General features: G+C 50.2%; 1 protein-coding gene across 2 annotated transcripts in view; it reads left to right on the top strand.

The window, feature by feature from the left end:
• The window catches only part of LOC126570862 (uncharacterized), a 35,568-nt gene extending 18,439 nt beyond the window's left edge, over positions 1-17,129 (top strand). For both annotated transcript variants that reach the window (XM_050228918.1, XM_050228919.1), the window contains exons 4-7: positions 4,438-4,623; positions 14,373-14,635; positions 14,935-15,027; positions 16,264-17,129. In XM_050228918.1, coding sequence (XP_050084875.1) covers positions 4,438-4,623; positions 14,373-14,635; positions 14,935-15,027; positions 16,264-16,374 — 653 coding nt within the window. In that variant the 3' untranslated portion in view covers positions 16,375-17,129. The remainder of the gene's footprint in view (positions 1-4,437; positions 4,624-14,372; positions 14,636-14,934; positions 15,028-16,263) is intronic.
• Positions 17,130-22,500: the final 5,371 nt, after the last annotated feature.

Genomic DNA, 22,500 nt, shown 5'->3' with positions numbered 1-22,500 from the left:
TTCTTCGGCCATTCCCGATTTGGTTCGCATACAAAATGAAGGTCTCGATCCCTTCCGGTGCCATCCCCGGACCGTGACCGCGTCCCCGTACGATAGAGACCGATAAGCGTGGCGTGGAACCGTTGCTAATCAGGGAAGCAGAATGCTGGGATTACTGGTGAAGGAAGAGTAGGAACTGCGTGTGTGCCGGAGAGAGAGTGGGAGGTATTCACGTGCCCCAAAGGGATTTATGATATTATGTACTCTCTGTCGCCCAAGTCAGACAACTTCTTTGATTCACCACTTTTTTTTTCTGCGGTTAGGAGAAGCGATTTGTTTTGATCTGGGCATTAGCTTCATTCGTTCCCTTTTTCTTTTTTATCCAGAAATCCATGGTCCATGAAACGTTTTCGCATAAAGAAAAAACCTCGGATTCCTCGTTCTTTTTTGACCTAGGGTTCTTTGATTTAGCTTACGGGCCGCTGTTGATGTGATCGCGGTAAAGACGTCCTCGGTGCAGTTACCTGGTAACCTTTGGTAGGAAACTAGTGCAAAGGATCCAGTCCCTGGATGGTAATCGTTGCTGTCGACCTCTGGCTGAGGGGAGAAAAATGTTTTTTTTCCTGCCCAGAACCCTCGGCCACAAAAGATACGCACGACGGCCGAGTTGATCGGTTTGGTGAGCGCAACATGGTGCCACCGATTGTCGTCACTTTTGGTGTCCTTGTTTGGTTTGGGTTGTGCGCGCCTGGTGTTCCTGGAAAGTCGAAAGGTCCAGACGAACGTTTTTTCGAGCGTAAGAATTGTTTCCAGTTAAGGAAAGGATGGCCACAAAACGATCCACCGGTTCTCGTTGGAAGAATACATTCAGTGCGCCAGGTGTCGGCCTTCCGATGTCCTTGCGTGGTTCCCACGGGAGGTAGAAAGAACAACAAAAACACAGAGTGTTCTTTGCATCTAGAACGCTGTGGTGGCTTGCCCGACACACAAAATCATGGTCTGTCAAGTAGGCTGCACCTAGCAGCAATGGTCACTAGAATCTGTTTTCCTTTTTTTCCATCCCGTTGAGCAAGCATTCTTGCGGACAATTCGAACGAATGAGAAAAGATGGATGATTTTCAGCCAGTGCCCGTGGAAACAAGTTTCACAAAAACACTGCGGCTATTGGATGGGAAGCTGGATCAAAATGGTCGAAAAGCTGGAAAAGTGGCTGAACCCCCATCGGTTTTCATGTGCCCTGCATGCCATGCTGCCAGAGAAAGGATTCTTTGATCGTGCTACGTTTGCTTCCGCTCTTCGAAGCGCATCACTTCATCACCTCACGAGAGGAGCAGATGAAGTGATTGATCCGGGTACGTGCCCATCCCTGCTGGACGTGTTGAGAAGGGGCAGACTCCGTGCCATTCCCGTCAGCTAACTATCGGGCTAGATGGACGACCGCCTGTGATGTGTTTGCTGCTTTTTGCGGGAGTGGATGCTGTGCGGGAACGTGTTGCCAGTTCTGCTTTGTTCTGAAGGTGGTCTCCAGGAAAACAAAAAACTGTACCGAAGGCTTCGGCTAGTTGCTCATCTAAATGGTACGCTCTGACGTATTTCGCACTCCAGCTAGTATCTGCTGACTTTTGCACTTTTCTGACATTTGAAGATGAAGTTGCGAGCCCATAGAACGATAGAAGCTGTTCTATGGCGTTACGCTTCGACGTCTTAATGGTTAGTTTGTTGGAAAGACTGTTCCACAACACTATTGTTCTCTAGCCTGAAAGTTGGACAATCAGTTTAAAGATCAGATGCTTGACATTTTGAAACAATAAAATAAAATAACTGGAGAAAAGAACGAAGCAGAAGTGGAAAGAATTACGAAGCCGTAGCTCGCCAAGATATTTTTATTTCTGTGAAACTTCTTTCCACAGACTTTTTCCATTGAAGAATTCTAGAGAATGAATTGAGCAAAAGCCATTCCATGGCGTTCCTCCAGATCTTCTGCTAGCCATATCACGCCAACTCATTCATGGATGAAGTCCAGCTGCAGGACAACCTGAATACGCTAGAGGGCCACTGGATAACGTCCAAGCCAGTTCGTGTTTGCCAGCGAGAGTTGAATTCAATCTGCACATCGATCTGCAACCTCAACCTCCCCGTAACCATTGCGAACGAGCAAATTGGAACGAACCATCCGAACGTGTGGTACCACCCTGGTAACAGCGGTTTTGACGAAAAGCCAAAAGTCAAATTATTGCTTGCGGTCGCTGCTGCTGCTGGTGCTGCTGGTGCTAAGTCTGCGACAATGTGCCAAATGCCACAACCGATTCTGGGTTATGGTTGGCCAACTGCCGGCCCTGCCCTGTTTTCAGTGTAGGGAGCGAAACGTTCGTTCGTTCGTCGGCCATCGTAACCAGCGTTGTTTGACTAATTAGCCACCAGTGGCCACCAGACTGGAGCGGCGGGTGGTCCAGTTGTCCGGAAAATTCAATTCCAATGCTCGGGACCCTTGCCAGCTAGCGACCACCATACCGCGGTCCTTTCGGTCCTCTCGAGCGCGCGCCAAAGGTCCTAACGACCATGCGGCCAACGTGACTACCGCACGGAGTGCCGCTAAATGAGTTAGTTGGTGCGCAGCATTCGGACAGGATCGGAGGTGGAGGAAGAGAAGGAGCAACGGCTGGGCGCTGGTTGTAGTGCTTTGGTGGCTGGCTCCACGTCTGGAACAAATTAAAAAGAGTTTAAAAATTAATTTGTTTCTTTCGTTCCATTACAAAACCCCGGTATCCAACTTTGACCTTCTTCCACTCGCTTGGACCTTGGACGTTACGTTCGTTGCGCTGCGCTCGGCCCTCCCCTCGGTCCGGTGGCTCACTAATTGTGTCCGGGTGTCGTGTCGAGTAGTTCTTGGCTTCGTAGCTTCTCCGTGGGCGAATGATGTGATGTCACAGCCACACACTCGAGCGTCCTCGCGAACCTCGCGATACCGAGCTCAGAATAACTTTCCCGGAGTGGCACTACTTCATTGGTGACATTTCTGCACACGATGATGAAGTGTTGGCATGGTTTGAGGAAGGGAAACGTGCTGTTCGCCACCTCTTACTCCCTTCGCTACCCTCGTTGGACCATTCGGACTTGAAGACACGGCACCGCCACCGATTTCGGGGGCATCGCAGAACCGTCTTGAATACAAAGTAACAAAATGCAAAGCAGGAAAAAGAGATCGGGAAATGGTAATGCAAATTCATAATGTTAACGAGAAACATGCAACATGCAACCACCACCGAGAACCACTCGTTTTCGCTTCCGTGCACCTGTTCGTTCCGGATGCAACACTTAGCCCGGAAGCTTCAAGTGGTGGCCTGGTGGTGCTGGTGATGATGGTGGTGAACGCTGGAAAACTACATTCTGCAGCATAAAGCACCAAAGCGTGGTTAGCACCAGCAGCGCGGAACCTTTTGGGGGGAGCCGAAGGGAATGCCCTTCACCAACTGCCCCCTGCTGGGAAGGTGAAAAAGTTTCGCCACTCACTGCGCGCTACTCGCACTGGAGACGAGCGCCCGAGGAAATTGAAGCACTAATATTTGAGTTTTTTATGAAAATTCAAATTAGTTCCAACGAACGCATTTTCCGCCTCGGTGTTACCTGCTCCGGTGGGGATGAATACAGATATAAGCTACAGATTTTGGAAGTGGGGACCAGGAAAGTGGCAATCTGGAATGGTGTTTAAATGATGCAGTTTCGACAGCGTATCAAAATTAACTATAGGTAAAACTTCACTTGCTCTAAACTGAATTGCCAAACGGAATGAACTTTGAAGATGAATAACTAAATATTTGCATTCGAAACATAGGTAGAGCTACTTTGATTTACTTACGATGGAATTACAATTTAGTCATCACATTAAGGATATTCAAACAAAGTATGCTCTATGCTATCTAACTTTACTTATAGTAATCTAACTTATGGTACATTCGATAAGTAGATGCTATGATATTTTTTTTTATTCCAACCTTCGATCCTTGAGGCATTACAGTAACTTGAGTGACTCAGAAACATCCACAAGACTTTCATGATGAATTACAATCTGAAATTGTAAATTTTCTTCTCCTCTGTAAAACACTGGAAAGACCACACCAGACGACCAGCATTGACATGAAAATGTAACAAACGGTATGCAAAACCACTGGTTTCGGTTTCTTCAAAGACACGCCAGATTGTCCGGATGCCGACAGTAGCCACAATTTGAATTCCAGTTGCCACAGCTATTAGGGAAATGCCGAGCAGACTGTTCAGTGCCGGGTGCAATGAACCACGTCCATTCCGGTTCATCCTCGGCCCAGCTCGGTCAATAATAAACGGCCGTTTCGGTTTCGAGGACAGTTCCCACCTCACCATCCAGCCATACAGTGATAAGCGGCGAGTTTAATTCACCTCTAACACTTTTCCTATCCGCTTTTTTTCCATCCTTTTTTGCAGAGAAAAAAGAAAAATCGAAAAACACAACGGCCGAGCAGCGACTATCGGTGGCCAAATCCTCATCGCCCACCGTCAAGTGTGTCCTGGTGGGAGACGGTGCCGTCGGTAAAACCAATCTGATCGTGTCCTACATCCAGGATCGCTTCATTCCCCAGTACGAGCCAACGGCCTTCGACAAGTACAACGGTAAGTGCGGAGCTCCCTTCACCTTCCTCCCATTTCATGCAATTTCCTTGATCGGGTTCCCCTCCAGATTGTCTTTCGGTCCGCTCGGGCTCAGCTGTTTTAGTGTCGAAAGATTAGGTTTTTCCATTTCCATTTCCCGGGTGGGAAGCAATCGCGTGTGAAGTGCCGAGACCGGCGGGCTTCTCTTATCGCTTTAGGTCCGCAAATCAAATCAACGCTATTTCATTTCGTTGCCCCGCTGGGAGGACACTGACTGCCACGAGGAGGAGAAGACTGAAGTGGGGAAACTCCTTCTAGTGGAGGCTATCCCTGGCCACAGGATGCAAATGCTTACGGAAGCAATCGAGCGGCCAATGTGTGGTGCAGTCGAGCCGGCAGACGGGAACTAGTTTTCCCTTCGATTTTCCGGTTCCATAATGCTTACCCTTCCTCGAGAGATAGACAGACAGATAAGAGGAGTGAGAGGGAGAGAGAGAGAAACAGGACATGCACGGCTAAAACCTAACTCCATCCAAATGGAACGGCATGGAAGGCCTCATCTTCCTCGAATCGAGCAACTCCCGGTGTTATGAGGAACCCGTTTGGCCGATTTGCCGTTTTTTTTTTGCTACGCGTCAACACTACTGCCTGGCTCTAGGCCACGCCGGTCCATATAGTTGCCGGTTGGCCGACGATTTCGTTATGCCTCGATACCGTTGGCCGGTTGGCCAGTTGGCGGAAGCCATTTACACGCCACTCGGAAGCTCCGGATGGTACCACGGAGAGAGAGAGAGAGAGACCATTACTTTCATCACTGTTTCACATTGCAGGCGGCCAGCGGCCAGGATTGTCTAGGTTCGTTTAGACTACTAGCATCTAGTAGTGTGAGTCCTTCCAGAGGCGTGCAAGCACTAGTGCACGGTCGTTTAACCTGCCGCACGCCTTGGCTCTCGGTTGTGTGCTGTGTTGAGCTTAAATCACGAGCTCAGCAGACCGTGGCGTGAGCTGGGCACTCGCAACGGATTTTATTGTCCCACTGCTGCTGCTGATGCTGCTGCTGCTGCTGCATCGGGAAGCGAAAGGACATCATCCTTCCGCCGTCGTTCGCCAACAGCGTCGTCGTTGTCGTCGCAGACTATCTCCAAGGTTCCCCAAGTTTCCTAGAGTGCACTGCAGCCTGTCACAGTCGGTCTGTCTCGGTCTGGTGGGGCACACCGAGTCACCAGAGAGTTTTCCACCCGCGATGCCTATATTCATCACATTGCCAGCAGAGAGAGAGAGAGAGAGAGAGAGAGAGAGAGAGAGAGAGAGAGAGAGAGAGAGAGAGAGAGAGAGAGAGAGCAGAAAAGAAGTAGAGGAACGGTCCTGGAAAAGTGTGGGAGGAGAACAAACTAAAAATAAAAATCATTATAAACTATCTCACCAACAACACTGCCGTTCGCCGGAGTTCCAGCGGAGAGAGGCGAGCCAGCTTGGCGTTGGCGGAAATGAAAGCCAGCCTCCATGCACACTCCCATTGGTGTGGTGCAGCACAGGGGGAAAGGAAGAAGATGGAGTTGCCAGACCGGCATGTACATAATTTTTCCTTTACTTTATGACAAATAGCCCATTAAGGAGCTACTGCTGCTGTTAAGCAATGACGGTAGTTGCAGCATCTGCTGAGTTGGGCTCGTATGCTTCGGTGTTCGGTGACTTCCGGGCGCGCGCGCACACACTGCACTACGTCACGTGTTTTAACTAGTTATCACTGCTTTAGAGGCCGGTCGGTCGGTCGGTCGGTCGGCCTCACTCTCTCTATCAACACGCGAAGCGATCGCAAAAGCAACTCTACTGCAGCACACGCGGTGTCTCTGTGTATGTAGCTGTTCTTTTCGATTACGTAACTCATTTTGAATCATCTTTTGACCAAGCGGTGTGTGGCCCGTTTGATCGTGTTTTAAGGCTGCAAATGTCAAATGCACCGAGGCACTTAGTGACAGTACGGTCTCCTGTGATCAACATGATGCCTGCGTGGTGCTGGCTGCATCATCGCCACCGAAGCAAAACCCCTCAATCGAAGCACCAGCAGCAGACAGGTCGATAAAACGAGGTCAGTAGGCGACGTCACAGGGTGGCTCTTGTGTGGTGTGGTGCGTGCGCTGAGTGCGTATCCCGTTGATCAAACAATTCACCAACCCCCTGCCTCGAGGGGGAAGAAATGGGAGATGATGGCCGGTAAATTTTTAATTACAAACTGTTTTCCCCCCCTTCCCGACCCCCTATCCTACCTACTTTCACATACAGGACAAACTTACCTTCCCCTTTTTGGATTGATGTTTTCACAACCACCGTGCGATGATGGTGCTGCTTCAAACGCCAGGCGAGCGAAAAGCGAAATAAATAAAGGAAAAACAATAATGCCGTACCACCGCTCATCGACATGCACGCACGGTTCAGACGGGCACGCCAACATGTCTGGCACCGTTCGTTGGCGCATTTTCTTCGATCATATTGGCACATTGACATCGACCAGCGTACTGTGGCCGCAACGCCTAGCGCCACAAAGTCTCCGCCAGCATTCACCGACGAACCACAGCCACACTCGGAGCGAGAGGGTCCATCGTACATGGGTGGTGGGGTGATTGCAGCTCCCCCCTCCCCTTGGTCGATTGCACCGGCGCTAATGTGGCCGACGTTGCATACATATTCATAACGCAACCGCGCGGTGCTGCACCTTTCTCGCGCAATTTACCTCGAGGCCTTGTTGCCCGCATGCGCATGGGGAGAGGGAGGCAGCAGAAGGGAGGTGAGCTTGTTTTTACATGAGCATCGCTCCGGCTCGATTCCGCCCACCCTTCACGCAACCGTCGATGATGAGGTCGGACCGCCATGCGTGTGAATGTCACTTTTTGCTGGAGCCTGTTTTTTCCCGCTGGTTTTTTGCTTACTTTTGCCCGTCCGCTTGGTTTATGCCTTCAGCACCATAACGCCTCCAGCCGTATTTGCACTGCTCCCCACGAATTGAGCTGAGGACCAGGAGGGGGGCTCATGGCTTGCAAAGCGAAGTACGATGCAATTATGCTCGCCATGCCGTTGCACATGATGCTGCTCGGTGGCATCAAGGCTGGAAGTAGTTGAAACCATTTCTTTCATTTCCCCTGCTCTTCAGCTATTTCCTGGAGGGTTAAGGTAACGCCAACCAACCAACCAACCGGTTTGTTTAATTACGTGACCTCGCGCTGCTCCTCCTGTTCCTGGTCCGGAAAATCGCATCTAGGTCTTAGCGTTCTATCATCTTCTCCGACCTGGCAAGTATTGTTAAGTAAGATTTCAATTAGGGGCAGAAGGGAAAATGTCCATTTCCACCGCAAATCAGAATTGACGCGCGAGCAGCATGTGCTGCTGACGGACTTGCAATTAAGAATTGTTGAATCAAACTGTATCATACAGGATAGAGGACACGCGACACTTCAAACAGCGGTGAGCATTAACCACAACAAAGTTCATGTATTTAACCCCCGAGAGCTGTAGTTGTGTTTGTGTTCATTTTGAATAAAAGTTCAAACCAGACCACCACACGATGGACGACAGTCCAGGTGGAATTACATATTAACCCTGACCTAACAGTAACCGTAGAGTGCTCAAGTGCAACTATCAGTTTAATATGTTTGATTGATGTTATTGTTTACTCGGTCGCTCGAACGATTTGGAGTGAGTTCGATCGATCGATCGATCAACCGATAAGAGGGGCCCATACCTGACACAGCTGTTAAAGCTATTAATAGCAGCGGCCAAGGCCAGAGGGCAAGAGGGTGCCATATCGGCAAAATTTATTCCGAAATTCTGCTCCATTACATTTCAGTACGAAAGTCAGCCAAAAAGGTGCTAAGTAACTAATCCTTCAGATCTTTATTCGGCACGACTCATCAATTCATTGCGCCCCCCTTGTGTACCAACGTTGGCTGCAAGCTTTTGGGGAGCGACTTCGCCCGGATCAGAACACAGGTTCGCAAAACCAACGCGTTGAAGTGTGAAGAAGGTTATCCTCTCGGGACGCCGGTGGGCGACTCCTCTTGGTGAGTGTAGCGCGTGGACTGAATCCGACAAGTCGTTCGTCGAATTTGAAGATGACAAATATTTGGAGACCAAACAGAGCCGAGCAGCGACCGAGTTCCCCATGGAGTCCACGTTGACAAGCTGCCGGGACTGGCAGGACGATGCTGACACGGTCCTCGTGGTGATGCTGGGCTCGGTCGGCCTTTTGTAACCCCAGCGGGACTCGCGCCACACGTGTCAACACGCCCGGGAACTCAACTGTTGGTTCGCTGTGGTCCTGAGGACAACGAAAAAAAAGAAAAAAAAAGAGAAAGAGAGAGGACACAAGATTCCTTTTCCGACCACCGAAAGCAAGGCCGATACGCAAGCAAGGCCAGTTTTGCAAGGACACGCTCGCCGTTCGCTCGAATCACAGTTTGGCAGAGATTGGGACCGGTTTGGGTGGCCGGTTGGCTGGTTTACTATGCGATAAGGACACGGTGAAACGTGATATATGGTGGTGGAAAATTCTTTGGCAAACAGTTTTGACACCCTCACACCGATGGCCACATCCCGACAACAGTGGCAGTTTGGCGAGGATTCGACGACGACGAGTCGAGTGACGGGAGGAGGAATAGTGTTACTTCCGTATACGATGTCCTTGGGCGCGTTGGAAGTAGGTCGTTCAATATCGATTGACGTTCGCGACGGAAAAGGAAGATGAATTTGAAGGAGCACACAAGCAGCCTAGAAATATACCGAGAACTCCCTTTGGTCGTGGCATGGATGCCGCAGATAAAAAAAAGAAACATCCTCGTGGATTCCAAATGAAATTCTAGCGTACACCGCGGTGTATGTAGGGAATGCTGTTTAGCATTGCATCCGCCATTCCTTCCGCTGGGGTGAAAATGATAACCCGGCCTGGTGATGATTTCTTGGTAAACTTGGTACATCATAAACCACCCACGCGTCATGTTGCGCGTCACGCATTCCAAGGAAGTCGGCGTGCGTGTCGGAGAATACGCACGTACCGTCCTGAAAGTGATGCCCTGCTAGAGGGCGAGTAAAATGCGCGAAATTGAATTCAAAATCACGCACGTGGATCCGACGGACGTAAAGCACACATCGAGCGCAAGATGAGATTAAATGCAAACAGAAGGAAATCAAAACCGATTTGTCAAACATAATGTTCCTCATCAAGAGCATACCCTGGCGGTGGTGTGGAACCGACTGGCGTGGATTTATTAAAAACGTCCTTCCCGGGCGTGCTGGTCCTGGTGCTCTTTCTTGCTGCTGCTGCTGCTAACGGTCGGGGTGCGTGGTTGATGCTGGATTTTTAATGATCAAGATTTATCGACCAATTGCCGGGGCCTGTGCGTCACCGCGGAAGTGGAATAACAAATCCCCAAAAACCAATGGAATGCTCACCACTCCACGACGACGACGACAAAACCAAATAATGCCGCCCGGGATCGTCCTGGAGGCATCATCATCTCTCTTGAGCCGGATGGTGGATCGAATGGCGGATAGGCTCTGCTCTACTCTGCCCTGTTCACTCGCTCGCTCGCTCGTTCGCTCGCTGCTTTGCCACCCACGTCACGTCGCGACGACGGACTCGGATATTGATAAGACCGTGCGTCGTCGATTTGATGAAGGAAGAAGGATCCGCAGGGATGCGGAAAGAGTGATGTATTCCCTCCCCGGGACCACCGGCAACCAACTCCTGATGAAAGGTGAAAGGCGGCAACAGCAACGGGTAAACATGGTCAAGATGTATCGATAAGCGAGAAGCAAAGATTAAGACAGATGGTCTGCTGCTGCTGTTGCTGGTTGGTTGGTTGGTTGGTTGATTTGTTCATATAGTATAAATCCGACGAGCCAAAAGAAGGGAGTTCCTCAGTTTCCCGCTCGTGCCCGTGCCAGGTGAGAAGAGGAACCTGGAGGGCCTGAGGACGGGCGACATCAAGTGATTTAGATCGCGGTTCGGTTGGGTTTCTACGTTGTTTTGATGTTTTGCGAGCCGATTGCGCAGCCGTTGCCCCAGTTCCTGGAAATGGCAGCAGCAAGGAGTGATCCAAGTGCCAAACCAAGAGTGTTTCAGAGCCGCGATTGTGGTGTGCTGATAAGTTCTTCTTGACAGCGAAAGGCACCGAAGGCAGCGCGCTAGTAGGCGCTGAAAAGGTTCGGAATGGTTTAAGTTTTGGGAACACTGCCAGATGTTCGCTCCGCTACGCTGTCATCAGTAGGCCAAAGAAGCAGGCGGCACATGGGAAGCCAGCGTAGATTATAGACATTGGGCTTCCCAATGGACCCCGGAACATGGTCGAATCAATTACATCGCAAAACGGTTCTGCAAAAGACGGCCTAATTGGCCACTGATGGCTCCTCTCGCTCTCTCTCTTTTTTTACGGTTCCTTTGTATTCCTCGTGAATGTCCGAATGTCCGCTGGAGGAAAAGGGAGCTAATGGGATTGAATTAGGATCATCATGGTCGGTCGGTTCTAGTGTCCTTGGTTGATTCAATCTGGCAAAGACTCTCTTGATTGTACTCCAACCACACACCGACAAACAGGCACACACAATACACGCTTGGTTTAAAGCAACCAAATCCAAAGTCCCCATCAACTGGAACCCACTATCGAACTAGCACGAAGCATCTCAATTTCGGGTTGCACTAGATTGACGTTCCAGATTGACACCGCATACAGGAAATCCGAACGTCAACCGATACCCAAAAGTGCATGCGATGCAACAAGAGCTGCGGGGTTCACATCCTAGTGTCACTCAGTAAAAGGACCAAAAGTAGACGAACAGTGGCCTCCTCTACTGCTGCTGCTGCTGCTGCTGCTGCTGCTGCTATCACTAGACACTTTGACATTTTGTGTGTGCCGGTAATCTTTTCTCATCAATCAATTTGCATCGTTGCACCCGTTTATGCAAACACAATTTCCAATGAAATGACGGTCGACCGACCTACGGACGATGCTCAGCTGAGTGATCTGCATATTTTTCTACCTGTCCCAATCGGTCGGAGTCGGTCGGTGAAACCTTTCATTCTCGTTGGCTCTGATGATGGCTGATGCGTAATTCAATAGCCGATATCGGTGTGTGCGGTATGGTTGGTCGACCGGCCTGGAGTCGACCAGGAGTATCTCCGTTGCAGCAGCACTCAAGCACCGGGAAAGCGGTGACTGCGGTGCATACCAAGCAAAGTGCCAGCTAGCCAGACTACCACGATGACCTTACCGTGTGTGCGCAAGGGAGGGGGTAATTGTATCGATATCATTCTCTGCTAACCGGCCGGAGCTGATGCTGATGCATAGCAATCGATTCCAGCTCGCCGTTCGTTCTGCACTCTTCTCACGGATCTGCATGCAATTCCGTTGGATGCTGCTGTGTATCGATATCGTGCACCGGATGAACGGTTACCGGGCAAAGGCGCCTTTGGCCATGGATATGTAGCACGCCTACGGGTCGAGGGGTCGAAGCTCTGCCAGAAGAAATACGATTCTCCTCCCCCTGCACACACAGAAGACGATAACCACCGACTAAACTCTTATAATTAAGATATCACGTATTAAGTTGATGGTGCTGTGTACCCGATCGGGTGTTTCAGGTTGGACTACATGCTCCAACGTGTGCTAGTTGGTGCGCTCCGTCCATTCCTTTTGCTCGGTTCAAAAACCGGTCTTTTCACTGCTTTCGAAGGACTACTCTCGAGACGACTCGTTGGCGCCGCGCGTGTTTACGCTCGAACCCACGCCTCAATTAGCAGCTGCTCCTACGGTTGTGTGTGTCCCGGTCGCATAAACCTTATGCTTATCTGGTCATGTTTTGCCTCATTTGCTGGTTTCGTCGTCTCCCTTTTTTTTTTGCCATGCTTTTGATGCCGACACCGTGAGAGCATCCGTGAGGTTCGCTGGCACGCCAAGCTGCCAAGCTGCCAAGCCGCCAGACCAAACCAGACCGGACCTGGCCAGGTCAGACCAGAGCCAGACAGCATGTCTGGCACGGTTCAGTTTGCATTTCTGTGGGCCGGTATGTTGTGAACGGTGTATTTTGTTTTTTTTTTTCAACGTCTACTGGACAAATCGATCGAAGCGATAACTTTCGGATGGCACGGCGCATTGCCGTCGGTGGAGAAAATGGCCCTATACAGGTTAGTTCTAGATTCTTCTTCGTTGTTGGCTGCCGGTGAGGTGGAAGTTCTCGTTTTGAAACGCATAACGTTGGCTCACCCATTCGCCTAGTATCGTGAACAGATGCCGACGGTTGTTGCTGGCGGAAGAAATATTCCCTTTTTTCCCCGGCGAGCCCAACAAAACCCTCGCGGCATCGATTTCGTTATCGTGATAAATCGCGACCTATCCCTGCTGCTGCGACATCAACGAAAGGTTTTCATTTTTCCTAGAATCCGCCCTAATGTCACACGGAGTTTAATTCAGGGGGCGTTTTGGAAAAAAGATAGAGGCGGCAGAGAAGAGAAAGTGAGGTGCCGCGTATAATGTGACCCAGACCAGACACCGAACCCAATCTCGACAAAATGACCCAAGGCGAAGAGGCGACACACACCTGCCTACGGCCCGCGTTTAGGTCGAACCGCCTGCCGGCTGATGGGCCTTCCTAGAACTCGGTTCGACTCGGCTCTATAGCGCACGATAGGAAAAGGTCACCATACCATCGATGGGGTTTGGTGTCGCTTCACATCCTCCGGATCGGATCGTTATTTAGATTAAAATATGGACTGGCTTTTTAGCCGCATTCGACCGGGAAGGGGGGTCAAGGTGCAGGAAGGGGCAGGATGATCGTAACCATCCGATAAGGGCGACATAGCTGAGATTCACACCAGCACCGCGTCGCGCTGGTCGTGGCATGCCGGTCATTGGTCGCATTATTTTATTATCAGACCCCGGGCGGTAATTGGAGATAAATTTTAAAATTGATCCAACAGCAGGGTCACCGGCCACGGGTGACATCAGTGTTGTCTATTGGAGAAAAAGCAATACGGGAACGTCTACATTATTGGTCAACATGCCATGCTCGGGCAGCTAGGGAGTACCCTATGTAAACCTATGTTTACCGTTTACTGCTTGAGTTCGTCTGAAGCATCAGAAGAGAGGCATTTGAAGAATCCTGGATGGATGGATGGATGGATGGCTTGCAAAGGAAGATGAAGAAAGAGTTGAATCCAAAAGGGGTTCAACCTGTTTCTCGCTGTGGTCCTCTTGAGACTTCACTATGGTTTGGGCTGGCCACCGGTAACGTACGGTACGGTTTGCACTGGCATCCACTTGAAACGCGCCAGCAACACGGCAGCGACGTCACTTGAAAATCTCGGCATTTTCCTTTTTATTTTTGCTGCTGCTGCTGCTGCTGCTGCTCTTGCTTCAGGCCAGTAGTTCTGGTCTCAAGAGAAGAAGAATTGGACCAAATCCTGCACTCTCTCGCGTCCGGCATCCGGATCTCGCTTGGAGTGGGGAGTCGAAGTGGCGTCTCGGTGAATGTTCTTGAATTGATGAGTCCGGATCTCGGATCTCCCTCACCCCTTATCCTGAATCCTTATCACCCTCTGGCAGAGCTGTACAGAAGGTCGGACGAACAAAAGAAAGAGAGAGAGAGAGAGAGAGAGAGAGAGAGAGAGAGAGAGAGAGAGAAAGAGAGGCTTCAATCCATGCTGACGATCCCTCGGAGTACCATCAGCGTTGTACTAACTAAACCATCCATTCTGTTCTTCTTCACCCGTTCTGTCCTTCCAGTGGATGTAAACGTCGACGGGCGACCGATCTGCGTGACGCTGTGTGATACGGCCGGCCAGGATGCACTCGATACGCTGCGGCAGCTCTGCTATCCCGGCACGGACGTTATCCTGCTCTGCTTTTCCGTCGTCCGGCCGGAAAGCTTTCGCTCGCTCGCCACCAAGTGGGAACCGGAAATCAGCAAGCTGAAGGGTGTGTCGGTGGTGCTAGTCGGGACGCAGACGGATCTACGGAACGACCAGGCGACCATCACCGGGCTACAGGTACGTTACCAATCCAGGGCATACAATTCTCCGCTCCAAGGACTTCCGCTGCGTTGGGATCCCTGCGGCGTTGCCTGCACATTCAACGTTGGCTGGCGCGTCTTACAAATTGCCTTATTACCAGTGTCTCCCGGAGCATTAAGTGAATTCCTTGGTGCAAGCGAAATCATCGGATCCTTGTGCCACGGTGGCGCTTGATTTGCGTTTCCTGGATGCCGTTTTCCCACTGCCTACTAATAGCAGCGCTGGTTACTAACATTCGATTCCCTACTCTTCTCCTTCTCCTTCTTCGCACACAGGCACAGGGTGAAAAGCCGATACTCGTCTCGACCGCTTGGGACTTTGCTCGTAAGATTGGCGCCAAATATGTGGAAACATCGTCACACAAGAAGGTAAGTATCGACCCGGCATCGTCCGGTCGCCAGGGACGGTACCACCTGTCACTATAAATCCTTCGTGACCCGCCGGTCCGCGTTCAGTTCCGCGTACGTTGACAGCATGTGCACGTGCGGACGACGACGAACACCGCTACGGCGACAAGACCTTCACCTTAAACACACCCACCAAGGTCAGGCGTGTAGAGTGGTCCACAGTACCACGCCAAGCCACCATGTGGACCAGATGTTCGAAGGAAGACGGGGCCGTCGCCATGTATTACCTTTTGGCAGGGCACTTTTTTGTTTGATTTATTGTCAACGGACCAACGGTGTACCAACCCAAATGGTTCACGGTGATCCATATCTTTGCGTCCAGACCGTCCTTAGCTTTGGTCTACGAATGGTCAACGAGCGCAATGAACTCCGGCGCAAGAGGAAGTTCGAAGGTCAGCTCGTGCCACCAACCAGCCCGAGTTGGTCGTTGGAGCACCTGTTCAAGGTCCCAGCACGGTTTTTAGGATTCTGTTTTCTCCCACACCCGCCCGCCCAGTGTTGGTGGCGTGGTGTTGGTGACTTGTTGTTTGGTTTGACCCGAAACACAGTGAAGCCTCTTGTGCCTCTCTTGTCTTGCGATCCACCTGGTCTGGTAAACTGTCCTGACAAAGTTGTTTATCCAAGCACCAGAGCGTGGGCAGAGGCGAAACAGCGATTTACCAAACCGGCGGCGACTCTGCAGATGACAGGCGGCCAAGGAAAGCAGTACTCGGAATGGCCGGGTAGGGCAGTACCGGAGAGGGCAGGTTTGGTCGACGATTAAGGTTCGGCTGGTGCCAGTGCCAGTGAAACAGGCCAGTGTGTTAATGTCCGCCACCCTCTCGCCTCCCCGGTCCGCCGGAGTTTTGTTTATCTTTTCTCACGAACACGCACATCGTCGTGGGATCGCAGGTTGAAAGGGCAGCTGGCTGGCTGGGCGGACATTTGTTGTTCTTGCGACAGATGTCCAGTTGATTAGCCTGTCCGGACTATTAGCTTCCAATGGAAACATCATCAACAGACCCGCCACCGAACGGTGGGAGGATCATGGCAATCTAGATTGTCGTACAATTGGAGTCCTTTGCCAAGCATCCTTTGATTAAGAATATGCTAATGGTGTTCTCTAGCTGCGCGTTAAGACATTTCTGTCAAGCCCCGGCCATACTAATGTTCCCTCTCTCACCCTCTCTCACCCTCTCTCTCTCTATCTCTTTGTAGGAAGGCATTAAGGAGGTGTTCGATACGGCCATCTGGGACGCACTGCAATCAAAGGAGTTCAGCAGGCGGAAGCGACCTCTCTGGAAGCGGTTGTGCTGTTTGACCTGCTGACCAGCGGGCCCATGATGGCGAATCCCACTCCTCGGCCCACGCTGGTGCGCGGGTGGTGGTTTGCTGAACCTTCAAGACTGTCTGTTGTGCTGCGAACGCGAACGCGAACACGAAATAACCTCAAAACATGGAACCGAAAGGACTCGACGGAGGGAGCAACGAGAATAGTGAATAGCTTTGAGCCTTAGCCTTTAGCTGTAGCGAGATAGAAGGGAGAGAGAGAGAGAGAGAGAGAGAGAGAGAGAGAGAGAGAGAGACAGAGGACAAAGAAAGCAGTAGAGCTTAGAGTAGAATGTTTTTGGGGTGCAACTGCTTATCGTCATTGAAGATACGCAGAGAGCAGAATGAGAAAACTGTGTAGAATTTCGGTAAAAAAACAAGTATTATGTATGTCCTCTTCTCCATTCGTGTAAATCAAACAAAACGAGATAGCAAAGGGCGAAAGAAAGGCGTTCAGTTACAGAAGAAGAAGAAGAAGAAGAAGAAGGAGGTGCTTTTTAGTGCTAAAACCCCTCGCCTCACGCCAATTTGTATGTTAACTTTTTTACTCAGAGATTATGTTTTGTAAGATGCAAAGGTACGATTTACGATCGTACCGATCGATCGATAGGACGCGAGCGGGATTGTACAAGCAACGGGATCGAATATTGAGAGTGATTGTTGAATATTCAACAACAAACAACAACAAGCAGACAGTACCTAACTATACCACATTCGTCACGTCGATTAAAGTCAATCAAATGAACTCACACGGAGATGGTTCCTTGCTCGAGTTGTTTGTTTAGCTATTCCGAACACTTCGTCGCAGCGCGACGCTGCCAATGGATTCGTTTCCGTCCAAACGGGTGGCACCGTATCGGTACCACCACTTGGCACCGTTCCGCAGTCTGAGCGACAGGGAATTGAGATGTCCCAAACCGTGGTGTGGTAAACAATAGGCCACAACAAGAATTGCTTACCATTGTTCCGTATCGCTCGGCCACAGACGGCTGTGTCAGTGTGCACCCTCGGTACATCGCTGGAAACTCCTCTTCGCCGCAGAAGGACGCAGTGAGGATAGGAGGGCCGTGGGTCCATTTCCGCCACACTCTAATGGCAGCGCTCACCATCAACGTAGGGGGCACACACAAGGAATCGATCTCATTTGCATTTCCTGTTTGGAAAGCAGTGCCCGTATCTAAGGAAACACAGGCTACGGCTACGCTGACAATTGGATGTGGTCGGAGTTGCCCGGTTGCGGAGCTTATCAGGCCACACCACGGGCATGGCTTCACGGCAGGGCAGAACCGGGCGAGCGCGGTATGGACCGCAAATGGAGCGACAGCGAAACCACCCCCGGAAGGACACGATTAAGTTGATGGCGCACACATACGTATCGCATGCACACGGACGGTACGACTACAAAGGAGAATCCTGGGAACAATTCACCTCGAACGACAGCTGTCATTCCGGGTTCCATTTAGAAATCGTCAACCGTGGCCCTCCCGCCAATCCGGAACGCAAATGGCAGCGAGTGCAGGGCGCGAACAGGTCACGGGGGGGTAGCCTTGCCCACGAGATTGTCGGTGAAAAGTCAATAAAGCTGGAAAGCTGCTAACGGCATTGCTGTGACGCCGGCGGAAGAGCGGAATGGGAAGGTTGTTGAGTGAAGTTGTGTCACAATTCCCTTGGCGTAGCCACTGTCCTCTCTACTTGCAGTAGCCGCTTGGCAGTTGCTTAAATAGGATTCTCCGATTCTGCGACGGTACGGTCAACGGTACCGCCGAGACGCAGATGATGCGCGCTGTCCGGAATGGAATGGACACTGAACTTTGTATCCAACTGGCACCAGAAAAAGGAACGACAGCCGAGTAAACCAGAGAAGGATCTAAAAATGGGGAAAAAACCGTCTCGCTACCCACACGGTTGCTCGCGGCTTAAACATTCGCATCGCCTCCACAGTGTACGACGGGAGTTAAAACTAAAGGCATATAAACTTTTTCTTCCAAAAAATACAACAACCGTCTCGGTCGTCCCGGATGGTGTCGGTAAAGGGAAACGATTCTGTGTTCGGGGCACCGGTTTGTCGGTTCTCCGGTCGTGTCCGGAAATAGTTCCGCAAAGCTGCTGGCAAAGCGAAGCTAAATAGGATCACGTGCGCACATCCTTTGAAGCGTCCCGTGGAGGTGGCCAACGTCGCACATGCCAATACTACACCACCGTGGGCCACCGTGGCCAACAATTGGCATCCGTTGGGACGAAAGTAGCGGACCGAATGGCGTGAATCGAACGCTACGTGCCTTTAAGGCATGCCACGTGGCATAGTAACGGTCCCAGAACACAGAAAGATAATTGTAGCCAGGGAGACCGAGAGAATTCCCACGAGAAGCAATTGCCCAGGGCTTCTTTTGTGTCTTTTCTGAGAAGATTGTGCCAAAGGGGGTGGCATCAGCCTTCTTTTCGCGATTCAGCTTTCCGATTCCGATCGGTTATCCCGATCGATTACCTCCCACCAATAACTTCCACCAATTGTTCCGGCTAACGGGGTGAAAATGGACGACAATGGGGCCCCCATTGGATCCGAATGCTGCCTCCTGACGATGTACCCTTTTCAAATGCAGTACGCGGGCCTACGGTCCCAGGGCAGCGCAAAATCGGAAAGTCCAGTGTCAGGAGAAAACTTTATCCTTATCAATAGATCTGTATCGATTGGTGCTGGGTCGCTTGCTTTATCTGTTGGCTCGCCTTCATCTTGATTCCGTCGCCCCCGGTGTCAATTCTGTTCGCTCCGCTCAACGTGTCACTTTCATCGCGAAACGCTTGACGGTGATCCTTAGCACCCCGCCCGCCAGCTGGTTTTGTGGAACCAAATCCCTTTTCCGTCACACCACGGGGAAGAAGAAGTTTCGGAATTGTTTGGGGAGTTTTATTCATTTTATGCTTAGCAGCTGGTTTTAGCAATCATCAGCAGAGTATGAGTGGAAAATCTGATTTTGTCCGGCTGTGAGCGAAAGGTGTAGGTGTTTTTTTTAATGGTGCCGTCTTCAGAGGAGTCTTCTTTCGCTCTCGTTAATCTTGTTGCCTCTGGTTCGGACTTGTGGTGTGAAAGTTTCACTCTTTAGATCATTCAAAAAAACGTTCTTTGTCTTCGTAGCAAATAATGGAACGAGGGTTTTTTGCTTGCTATTCTGTTTCCTCCTATTGTTAGCACTCCACGGGGACAAAGATCTTTCTCGCTATTCAATGCAGAATGACAACTTGCTATAAAAAAGCTCGAGCAACTAAAGAGAAGATACTAACTGTACACTTGCACTTTTTCTTCGTGATTGTTCGTGTCACAATCAACCTGCCTGCTAGCATTTGTTATATAGGGTCACCTAGCGCTATTGTTAGGTTGTTTGAAATGTGATAGGGATGATTTCCAGACTTTCCTATTGATCTTTGCTGCACTTGGTACTGATTAAAAGCAGAGCAGAAAACCGTCTATTGTTTAACGCATAATCACAATAACTATGTACATTAAAAGGTGATGTAATTTGCTCAAATCAATCTCTAATTAATTTTCCCTGTTTTTATTCTATAAGTTTTGCTACGTTAAAACGTTGTTACATTCGGTTCACTACAATCGATAACCTCTGCTTCAATAGATTTTTAAATTGCAGCATTTGTAGTGATAGAAAGCTTATTATCAACTTATTACATAAGAATCGGTATGTAATTGCGAAATAGTCAAAATAGTATAAATAATTTGTTAAACTTTTCGCGATGTCGAATACAAGAGACACATAGAAAACAAGAATCGATATGCGTCTTGCGATGTTTAGTTTTCCATCAGCGGCTACATTTGTCCTATTCCAGATCCTTTATTATCAATGCCTTTCATCCGTTATCAATCAAACTCATGTCGAGCATTTTATAATGTATCATTCGTATCGTAAATATGTTTTACTTGAACCCATTCACCTCTCGCGAAATGCGCGACAAGTTAAACCACAACATGACTATTTCAAAATGGGTGAGTAAACAGCTATCAGCCGTTTCACCATCAAGACACATGCTCGCCATTTTCCGCTTTAAAGTACAATGCGGTATACAATAAGGATAATGGTGGTTCCAAAGTGGATTAGCTCCGGAATCACCTGAAATGAACCGAACAATCGCTAAGCTCTAAATCAATGGATTCACCATCGGTCCACTTCAAACAATGAATCACTGCAGCCCTAGAATGTTCGTTTGATCTCTCATTAACACAGCCCATGGTGAAGGATTCATCGTAGTTCCATCGCAACGCTCTCGTTCGAAGTTGCAAATCCGCGTGGCTATGGTTTCCATGGCAACATCACCGAACACCAAGTCCGGAAAGACCTATTTGCAGCGCTGCCGTTTCTGGTTTAGTAAATACATATCCAACCAACAGTCCAGAACTTTCCAAATGCATTTTCTCGTTCTCGTACATACATTCATATGATATTTTCCAATTTTCCATCCATTACATGGGACGGAGCATGGACGGCCTGGCATGGCCTTGCCTGGAACAGCAAAATTACAACGCGAGCATTTTGCCCGAACTCGAGCCGAAGGCCGCTAGAAATGACGTTCCGGTATTACATCCACTACACAAGGGGATTAGACTGGCGTTACGAGCCTCACCCTGATCCACCCCAAGCCCGTGCCTGGAACATGAAGACCTAGTTCCGGTGCATGGCTTGACGGAACAAATCCGATTTGCACTCTCGTTTCCGGCGTGGTTGTGCGCGGATGCTAGCTGCAGCTCGCCGGTTATACCCTTGCAACCCCTTGTTCATACCTTCCTTTTCCCATCTCTTCCAAGTGGGGAGCCCCCGGGATCCATCCGCTCTGGCTCCGGGTGCGTGTCCTACTGACACGGTAGAATCCACTTTAATCCCTGCCGATGGCGTCGGAATGCATCCTCGATGCATTGCCCACACTCACATAGAAGGGGGAGATGGACATGCCACACATCGTTCCATCGTTGTTTTATGCTTTCGAAATTCGGCCTGCCCCGGGGGGAAGGGAGTGCAGCGGGAGGCGCCGATGGCTTTACATTGTGCAAACAAACCAATCCGGACGCCGCTCGCGGGAGATGCCATGCTGGTAATTTTCTCGTTTTTCTTTCCCCCGACAGGCAAACAATCAAATCCACTAAATTGAATTCCGGTACCATGGTGTGCACACACGTACACGGGCACACGGGCGCACCACTTCTTCTAGCGCATGGTGGCAAGTGCTGCACGTCGCTAGGATCGTGATTCGAAACAATGATTCACTGACTCGTCTCGTGGTGTGTGGGTGTGTATGTGGGAGGACATTTCGATTTCGAACGGTGGAAATCGAATCACAGAACAAATGCAATTTTCAAACGTCTTCGAGCTTACCTGGCACTCTCGCACCAGGCCCAGTATAACTTTGTGGGCGAAGTAACATCGCATGGCATCACGATTTCACACCAAAAACCACACCAAGAGGGAGCGCGAGAGATAGAGAGAGAGAGAGCAAGACATAGAGAGCGAAAGAGATAAAAGTGCTCCCGGTGAGGTATGATCAGCCAAATCCATTCGGATGAGCATTCCATCAGCATGCCCGCGCCCGGCAATCGATGGAAACAATCGAGAGCATCCATCGAAAGCTGGGGGTGCCTTTCCGATTCAATCAACATCAGCGCCCCTGAAACCGAGCATCACCACCGCACCACCGATGATGATGATGATGATGGAATGAAGACTGTTTGGGTGAAATCGTTGATGCTCCTGAAGGAAGAATGCCGCGTCCTTCGAGACGCTTCCGCGTTGGATGAATCGCTGGACGCGATTGATGAGACTACAAGAGGGAAGCATTAACAGATTGATATCGAAGCCCGGACTCAATCCGGGAACGGCAGAATGGTGGCGCCCAACCGAAAACCACATTCAACAAGACGTCAACGCCGACGAGCGGAGCGAAGAAGACGCCACTAGCACTATATCCACGTCATCACTACCGGAGCTTGCCTCGGATCCTGTTGCGCCCACTCGCAGCATCACGTCAATGGTAACCCTCGGAGGCGGATGTTTGACGGAAGAAAGGAAAATCCTTTTCGCTCGTCGCTACTATCCGCTGCTCCTCCTCCTACTCCCAATCGCGTTCGTT

The sequence above is a fragment of the Anopheles aquasalis genome, chromosome 2 (assembly GCF_943734665.1).
Source record: "Anopheles aquasalis chromosome 2, idAnoAquaMG_Q_19, whole genome shotgun sequence".
Classification (NCBI taxonomy): domain Eukaryota; kingdom Metazoa; phylum Arthropoda; class Insecta; order Diptera; family Culicidae; genus Anopheles; species Anopheles aquasalis.
The sequence above is the reverse complement of the archived record's forward strand: the minus strand, read 5'-3'. Positions and strand labels throughout refer to the sequence as shown.